The 9906-nt window shown below is 37.6% G+C and overlaps 1 protein-coding gene across 1 annotated transcript in view; it reads right to left on the reverse strand.

Moving 5' to 3' along the window:
• The window catches only part of Col5a2 (collagen type V alpha 2 chain), a 135767-nt gene extending 126730 nt beyond the window's left edge, over nucleotides 1-9037 (reverse strand). The window contains exon 1 of the mRNA XM_021198653.1: nucleotides 8576-9037. Coding sequence (XP_021054312.1) covers nucleotides 8576-8669 — 94 coding nt within the window. The 5' untranslated portion in view covers nucleotides 8670-9037. The remainder of the gene's footprint in view (nucleotides 1-8575) is intronic.
• Between the last annotated feature and the right edge of the window lie 869 nt (nucleotides 9038-9906).

Below are 9906 nucleotides of genomic sequence, written 5' to 3' on the forward strand. Positions count from 1 at the left end.
AAAAAAAAAAAAAAGAAAAGAAAAGAAAATAGCCACAAGAGAGGCAAGAAGATGAATTTAGCTGGCATTGCAGTAACCCAGGGATGGATGATGAGGACCTGAACTTAGAAACTTATAATAAAGGTGAATAAGAACTATATATGAGAAATTTTTAGCAAATAAATGGCAAAATTGGTGACTGCTAGAAATTTACTAACTGAATGACACAATGATGTTGCCATTAACAGACAGAAATACTATACAGGAAAATGGCGAGTTCTTCTAAGGTAATTTATAGAAGCATTTTAATCCATCAGTTTGGCTGTTCTGGCATGGGATCACATCCAAAGACCTTCTAGGTTTATGTGATTCTGCTGGAATTCAGACATGCCGTGGATTACAGTATGATCTGTCTGGAATACAGATATGCTGTTAGTACACACCTTTAATTCCAAACAATGAAGGTGCAGGCATAAAAGGAAGCAGACATGTTTGAAAGTGACATATAATTGAGGGGCAGACAAAGCGATGAGTCAGAGAACAATTTGGCAGAATGAGTGAGAGATAGGATATACAATAAGAGAGCAGCACAGAGAAGCTAAAAGAAAGGAGGCAGTTTTACTGGAACAGTTTTACAGAGGCAGGTTTGCAGGTGAAGATAGAACAAGCCAGAGAATGAGAAGATGCCAGTAGATTAGAAGAGATTGTTAGAGTTAGTTTGAGGCCAAGCAGAGTAATTCAGTAAGAAGCCAAGAGAAGCTAGTTTAAATCAGTTGGCTTGGAGAGTTCAGACCAGAACTGAGTTGAATCAGACAGGGAGAATTCAGAAAGAGCTAGAAAGGGGGAGTTTATTCAGCAGTAAAGCCTCCAAGACACCAATTATACTAGTTAACTGTATATTGAATACACTGAACTCAAAATGGTTCTCAGTAGCTAGAAATATTCTCTGGAGTTCATGTGAAATATCAGTATTAGCAGCAGAGTTATAAATTAGCTATTAAACACAAAGTAAACTCTTGAAAGTATGGAAGCTTCCTAGATGACCTACAAAGGCAATATTCTGACAGAACCAATAGGGAAGGAAAACCACGAGAGTGGGAAACTAAGAGGGAAGCTGTGAATGAACAAGAATAGAAAGTCAAGGAGGTGAGGAAAAACATACAGAGAACTGCATTTGTGAAAATTTAGAGTGATCAGTGATATTCATACAGGAGAAAGGCCTTACTAACTGAAGAAGAAAGGGCCATTGAGTTATTATGTGTGCTATTTCTCTTACTGTAGTAATTTAAATGGATTGGAGGGACTACAATCAGAGTATAGAAGGAAAAAGGACAAGACAGAAAACTTGAGTTCTGTTCCTCGAGGAAAGCTGGACTCAGAAATAAAGCATGAGTTCTGGGAGGTGTTTGAAGTTGTTCATAGGCTAGGAAAAAAAGCCAATTACAAAGAATAAAGAGTCAATAACAAGGAAGAGTTGAAGAGGCCATGATTAATAAAGGTTTCTTAAGAGGTAAAACAAACAAAATACAGATGAACAAATCCATAGAATACTTTTCAAAAAAAAAATCAAAGATTCAGTTAAGGAAAAGAAATGCTACTAAGATGTGTATTTGTCATGACTGAAATACATGTTCATATCACTCTCTATGTTTCAGTTAAGAGCTCCAAAATCAGATTGCAAGGCTATGTCTTATTTCCTAGCGTTCTTGATGACAATGGAAAAGACTTGGATGGTTGAAAAAACTGCCACAAAATGAAGAACACAGTTATCACACACTGTGGAGGGACCAGCAAGAAGGTGCTGACTCTTAAAAAGTGACATGAATGATAGTAAGGCTGACATGAATGACAACCGGGCTACAACCAAGTGTATGCTTGCACCCATCTGAAAACTGAAGCCAATTCTGTAGAAAAATAGAAGACAAGAGAAAGAAAACTGTGACACTCTCCTTTCTTAGATCTAAGCTTTAAAAAAAAAAATAACATTTCAGTTTCAATATTACACCAAAATGTTGAAAGGATAAAATTGCATGAATGATTTGTACTAATTAATATCATTGATATGATTTATCCCTAGAAGGCAAGGTATAGATGAGAAAGTATTGCTTCACTGTATTTTTCCTTATTGAATAAATTTAGAAGATGAATTCACATTAATTTCATGTGAAGTACAGTTTATTTATAAAAACTAAGGCAAGATAAAAATGTCCATAAAGCTGCATCTTAAAGACACAGCTGGAAAGACTGCTTTCCATGTGCGTGAAACATGGGAAGGACAGGTGACATAGAAAGATGTTTAAAGATAAAAATCCTGTCAGTATCTTTCAGATTAATTTAACTTTTAGTGTGATATATTTTTTAGTTATAAGATTGATCAGGTACTATGGAAATGGTTCAGCTGGTAATGTGTTCGCTTATTCAAACATGGGAGCTTGAATTAGGATAAACAGTACATACATAAAAAGTTGCATTACACTCCTAGCACAAGAAAATCAGACACAAGAGGCATACTGGCCATCATTCTAGGCAACCAGAGGGCTGCACTGCCTTGTTCACAAAGCTGAGGGGACTGGAGACTGGAGAGAGGGCTCAAAGAACGGAAGCCCTTGTCACTCTTGCAGAGGACCCAGGTTTGGTTCTCAGCATCCCTGAGGCTGGTCACAAACACCTGAACCTCCACTTCCAAATCTGATGGCCTAACCTCTGAGAGCACTGAGAGCACACGTACAGGAGGGCAAAATACTCAGATACACAAAATAAAAACAAATGGAGAATCTTTAAAAAATAAAAAATAAAATCAAAGGCCAAGAACTCATTGGGTAAATCCTATCTATCTGAAAGTGATCCCCTGAATCCACATCAAAAATGGAAGGAGAGAAATGACCCCACAAAATTATTCTCTAACCATGATATCTACGTGTGACATAGACATACATCATGCAAACATATACACTAACAAACACGCATGTACACACACTAAGAATAAATTTTAAAGTGAGATTGAGAAGCAGTTGAAGAAGATACCTAATGTCAATTTATGGCCTCCATACACACGTGTACCCACACCCAAGTATGAAAATGATCGTATACACACTCATGGGGAAAAGTCCAAAGAAATTCAAAATTTCAGTAAATTGATAACATTTCATTTCATATCTAGGTCTACAGAAATAAATCACAAAGAATAGTAAATAAAAGAATATTAATCACCTCTAATATAAATTTGGTTTTTAAAAATCCTTGGAAAATCTACTCAAATTTATATGATAAATTAATAATGATTATAACCTTTTCCTTTTATCATTACTGTATCTCTCATATAGAAACATAAACTCCTCAGTGTTGTGATCTCAGAATCAATAAACACTAGGTTAAAATATCTCCAGATCCAAACCTTACATAAGTTCCATAAGGCCAATGACACATGATTTACCCTTCGACATGGAGCAAACTGTATGGTTAACCTTATTTCATACTGTCACCTCAGATCAGCAGATTCCAGCCTTCTCATCACACCTTCTCAACACAAAGCCTGCTCCTTCGGTTTCACCTTGCACCTTGAATTAAGTGAATGTTTGGGATGATCACAGTAATCCACCCAGGCTTGAGGTGACAGTGTTAAGTGTGTGAAGAACAGGAAGAAGAATGAGAAATGAACTCACATTTGTGTGAACAGACATTTGAATTACATGTATCCTCTGTATAGCAGATTTATTCACCTAACACCATGAGAAGGTTTGGCTTTGGATTATCGTTTCCTCAAATGTCAAAACTGTAGTGGTTTGCTTACAAACTTCAGTCTGCTGGATAAATAAAATGAGTCACTATGAAACCAAAGTCCTAGCATTCACTTTTTAGTGCATATAGAAGACATGTGATCTGCATCCATATTAAAAGGATGGTAGTCAAAAGCATAATATAGTGCTTCACTAATGTGGACAAAGGTCACCTACAAAGGTCTTATTCTCAGACCAAATCCAAGTTTACTAGATATATTTAAAAGGATAAAACCTGGAAGCTATATCAATAACAAGATCTGCAGGTGACCTTTTATGAACTCCTAAACCAAGGGGGAAGGACATATTGCACTGGTCAGTATAATGAGTTCCCTAACTTTTCATGCAAAGAAAGAGAGAGAGTGTGTCCGTGTATTTTCGGAGTGATGTCATGATGCTTCAGTGTGGTTTAGTATATATTTCTGACATATTCTTGGCTTTGCATTCTGCGTGGACATGAACAGTATCCAGTGTGTCACTCAAGTGTTTTGTTCACTGAAGCAATTCTTTCTTGTGTATTCCACAGTTGAGCATCTTACCATATGGTCCACCTAAAATTCTGCATTCTCCTACTAATTCTTGCATCTTTTTGTGGCCATATGATTAAATTCCAGAACGTAAATAAGTTTAAATGTTTCGAAGGTTCCATTTAAGAAATGCAGAATCACAGCTTTTTCATTCTTTATCTGAATGCCAAAGAAACTACATGCAGTAGCTGGGTCACCCAACAGCTACTAAGGACTGTGAACTCAAAGACCATCCACTAGGAATAAAAGAATGAAGATAATTAAAGCTTGAGTCCCCAACTATTTTCGATATACCGGCTCTTTACTCTACTTGAGAGCCTCTTTTGAGTAAGAAAACAAGGTTCTCAAGATGTCCCTCGACAGAAGAATGGATACAGAAAATGTGGTACATCTACACAAACACAGAAGTGGATGCTCACAGTCAGCTATCAGATGGAACACAGGGCCCCCAATAGAGGANCTATAGAAATTACCCAAGGAGCTGAAGGGGTCTGCAACCCTATAGGTNGAACAACAATATGAACTAACCAGCACCCCCAGAGCTCGTGTCTCTAGCTGCATATGTAGCAGAAGATGGTCTAGTCAGCCATCATTGGGAAGAGAGACCTCTTGGTCTTGCAAACTTTATATGCCCCAGTACAGGGGAACACCAGGGCCAAGAAGGGGGAGTGGGTGGGTAGGGGAGCAGGGGTGGAGGGTATAGGGAACTTTGGGGATAGCATTTGAAATGTAAATGAAATAAATAACTAATAAAAATTGAAAAAAATACTAAAATAAAAAAAGGTTCTGTTACGCTCTTCTTTGTTTTCTAACATATGAAGCCCTCTAAAATAAAACCATTTCAATAGTAGTAAGTGTAGAACAATCTATGAATGTAAATATCTTAAACTATATATATTCATTCTCTGTTTCTCTGTGCCTCCTTTGAAATGATGCTAAGTACAAAGTATCTAATGCTGTTATCTAAGTACTTCTGAATGTCATAATCTAATGATTCCTATTTATACTCTTATAAAATAAATCACAAATATAACATTATAAAAATGTAAGAAACCGCAATATTAAAAATCCTATGTGCACATTTTCTCTTCCTAGTTAGTAGCTGGCTTGGGACCAAATATCAGTATAGGGCTGCAACGTGAGTATTATTTATAGTCCATGAGCCAGATTTGGTCCTTAGACATAATGAATTTGGCTTATGCAATACTTTTTGATAATTGTTAATTTGGAAAGTTTAAAGTGGCCATGTATGTGTCTTCAGTTTTCTACAAGTCCCATCAAACTGCTAATACACAAAACTATTGTATCACTGCTTGTGTTACAAGCCTGGCATCTGAAAGTACTAAAGTGCCCAGTACATGCATGTCTCCTTCTAAACCTTCTCTATTCATCACTCATGTGGTATTGAATAAAATGATTCATAACAAAGATCATTCCCTAAGATTAAGTATGCCTAAATTAATAACAAAAATGTACATAGCTCCCTAAATGTTACAGTTTGATTTGGAAATAAATTTTTACTATAAAGAGTCTAGCATGTTTCTTTTACAAGAAACAAGTGTGGGCAGCCGGGCATGGTGGCACACGCCTTTAATCTCAGCACTTGGGAGGCAGAGGCAGGTGAATTTCTGAGTTCGAGCCAGCCTGGTCTATAAGATTGAGTTCCAGGACAGCCAGGGCTATACAGAGAAACCCTGTCTCGAAAAACCAAAAATGAAAAAAGAAAAAGAAAAAGAAATAAATGTGGGACATTCCAAAGCCTTCCTACATAATACTCATCAGAGGGAGAGAAAGGTCTTGAAAAGCTGTTTTTATCATCTTGGGTCTGATTCTGACTACATTATGCTTTCAGCTAAAGTGAGCCTAACTCCCACACTCTTTCTTTTTAGTTACTAATAATCTTTTAAAATCCAAATCAATTGTTAAACTTTAGTGAAAAGTCATTGTATTTTGTCCAGAAATGTCTAAATCTTTACTTACCCTGTCTTAGCATCATCAGGCCAACCTGTGTTTGTTTCATATTCCATAGTCAAAAAGAAAAGTATATCCTATACTAACAGAAGGGAATGGCTAAGCTTATATGTACATACTTACACACAGTGCCATATTTCTGCAACGTGTATTAAATGGAATACAAAGGAAATACCACAAGCCATGCTAGTTATAGCAGTGATTTGAAAATTGTATATTCTTGACATGTAGGCCTCAGACTTTTCCTTAATATAGAACATTTTCCACATTGACTCTTCCTCAAGTTCAAAAATTACACAGAATTACTGTATTCTAATAGGGCAAGTGAAGTAAAAAAAGTGTCCACATGGTATCAGGATACACCCAGGCATGCATGGGACACGTAAGCTGTGGATATACTAGATTACTGAGTCATCAATATTTTCCCTACTCATACACACAGGTTTATGCTATTAATTTTCATTACATCTATTTGAATTAATATTTGTACTATCTGAGAGAATTTACTTTCTTGGTAAAAATCTTTGGTTTGAGGTTTGAATTTCTCTTCTATTTAATGACACTAAGAAAAAAATGGGTTGGCCCAAAGGCAGGACTTTCTGAACCAAACCACCTATTCTAAATGTATGAAAATTAATATTAGAGAACAGTAAAGCCTTCATTTTTCAGTAAGACCTACAGAACAAATGCAATGACTTAGACAAGAGTTTTAGCACGTGGCCTACCCTCTAAGGCTTTTGAACATCTTACATCTTTCATTTACACACATGTTCGATTACTTTTGTACTTTACAAAAATTAAGCATATCATTTTAATATAAATTGAGAATAAAGTCTGTATAGCTATTTTAGCGTTGGTCTTCTGGTAGGGGAGAGGACAGATTCATTGATACTCAGACATTTTGCTTCTATCCTAATGCTGCTGTCTGCTCTCCTCTTTCCTAGCTTCTTTGTTCTTCCGTGTGCGAACAACACAGACTTTTCATGACATTATGAGGAAATGCAAGTTTCACTCTTCATAAGTTCCCTCACTTTTTGAAGCATAGAAACTGATTTTAACGTTTTAAGATTTTAGAAAGTGCCCCCTCTATGGGACTACTGACAGACTTGAATTTTATCTCCAGAACCTTATAGGATTTCTAGAACTTACAATTGCTAAACACAGTTTCTAAATAATTTTAGAGAAAAAAAATCAGAAAGGCAGAAAACATATTCATACAGGTGGCTGGATATACACAGGAGAAAGACAGTAACTGACACAATTAACAAATTGCTAAGTTTTGAAAGCTTGAGTTTGATGCTAACAGAGATTCAGCTGGCCTCTTACAATGAGAATGTATCTATTTCTGACACTTCAACCTTCAAAAGTTAAAGTTAATATCGATGAAGCCCATTTTATTTTATTTTTAAGATTTATTCTATAGCAGCCATGTCATTTTGCTTAACAGTACATCCCAGCACTAACATATGTAAATCACATAGAGGAAACAAAACAGTAACCAAGCAAGATGTACCTTAAAAGAAAAGAAAATAGAAGGAACAGGAGGAAGGGAAGAAGAAAGGAAGGAAGGAAGGGTCCAAGGGGAAAGTCCTTCTCAATACTCTGTTTCAAGTAGAATTTCCTGCCTTCAGCCATCCACCCAGGAACCACACTGTCCTGATAATCAAGTCAGTAGGGTGGGAAAGCGCAGAAGTTTAAGAAATCTGGTTTCTATCAGTGTCTGTCATGGAGAAATAAACTTGACTCACTCTCTGTAGGCAAACCCGATTTTAAGATCAGAGATGAAAACTTTAGGAGGGGAGGATAAGGCTTTGGGAAGAAAGGAATGAAGAGCAAAGACAAAGGAAATTCCAAACTATCGGAGTTGCCTGCTGCAGAGGTTTTTCTAAACAAAGACTTTCATGAAGCTGCTGAACTTCACACAGGAAAGACTCCACCCTGCCCAGCTTCTGCTGCAGCGGCTTTCCCTGCTTGGAAAGCGCCAGCCCACAGGACAGACCTCTAACTAAAAGTGCCTCCGGGGCTCCGTTTTAAGCACTCTTATTTTCTTTTAAATGTCCCACTCTTACATTCCGGCAAAAAAAAGACTGATGGTATCCTGGCTCTTACAGGATGTCAGAAGCCCGCTTTTTGCCAGGGCACGCACAGAAGCTCCGGATTTGCAAATGTGCCTAGTCTCCAGAGCCAAGCTAACAAATCCTACAGCCCCCTTCTCAAACTTCAAACCAGAATCTTCTCTTTATGTTCTTCCTGAAGCTTAACATTCCGTCTAGTTCCCAAACCAAGCCATAAACACCATAAGAAAGCAAAAGGCAAACTCACCATTCTCTTGTTCCTGGGCTTTTATTGAGACACAGTACCCTAATAAAACAGAAAGAATGAGGAGAGGTCTTGCTCCCACCCAGTTTGCCATCATGTCTAAATATGAGACATGTGGGTCCTCCTGGGATCGAAGAGTAGATACGGAGGTCACTGTAGCACCATGAATTCCGCTGGGGGCTCTTTTTCAGCACCAGTCCCCGGGCTGCCTCAGTCTGTTTCAGCACCAGCTCCAGCACAGTCTGCGAAAACTTTTTTCAAGCGGTGCAGCTTTAAATAGGAAGAATGCTGCCTCCACTTCTTTTCCTGCCCCTTTCAGCTTGTTCAGGCTCATAACCATCCAGTGTCTGCCAAGCAACCGTCTGATTGATGGTAAACAACCAAATCAGAGCGCGCGACTCTGCGACTTGAGTTTTCAGGGCTTCTTGGAGATTTTAAGCGCAGAGGCAGCTTCTCAACAGAGACAAACTTTTATTTCTCCTTCTGTTTGAGTGTGTGTTGTGTTTTCTTTTCTCCTTTTTTTAAAGAATGCCTATTAGAAGAAGTCTGATCCTCCCTCTCCAACCCTTCCCCAAACACACACCCACTGACTTTTCCAGAGACTCTAAAAAAGCTTTAGGGAGGATTACAGCCTTTTAGTGGATTTTTTTTTTCTTTTGCACTTAAATAATTCAGAATTCTCTTCTCCACTTAAGTCTTTAAAACGTCACTTTTTTAACCCTTTCTTTTGACAATAGAGGAAGGATTCTTGTCCTAATTTTCGTTCTGCTCCCTTTCCTGTGCTCTGAGAGGATTCTGGAAGAAAGGAGGCTGAATATGGCCAATACAAAATGAACTTGAGGTACTTTGCATTGAGTTATTTCCACATCATTTTAGTAAGCATATCTATACGTTCTCCTTGTCACAGAGCATTTTATTGTGTTAAAAAAATAAGTTCACTAAGCTTGTGGACTGAGGAAAACACACAGCTTTATGTCTCAGAAAGGGTATGTTCCAATATCAGATATGCCAACTCACCAATTTTGTGAATTTATACATAGTTCTTATCTGTCCAATTTGTTTGTTTGTTTGTTTGTTTGTTTGTTAGAAAAGGGGCTTTGGCCTGTCCAATGTGCAGGATCTGGTGACACTAAACTGAGCAACATGCTCTTAACTAGATTCCAAATTGCAAAGAGCTACATAAAAGTGGAGGCTGCTGTTATGAACCCCACATCAGCTTTCCACAGAATGTGGTAGTCCCAGCTGCACATTTCTGTAAAGAACAAGGCATTAACTTTGTGCACTACTCAAGCCTGACAAATTTAAATGCCCTCAGTGTTTCTGACAATCTAATT

This window comes from Mus pahari, chromosome 5 (genome assembly GCF_900095145.1).
Source record: "Mus pahari chromosome 5, PAHARI_EIJ_v1.1, whole genome shotgun sequence".
Lineage (NCBI taxonomy): Eukaryota > Metazoa > Chordata > Mammalia > Rodentia > Muridae > Mus > Mus pahari.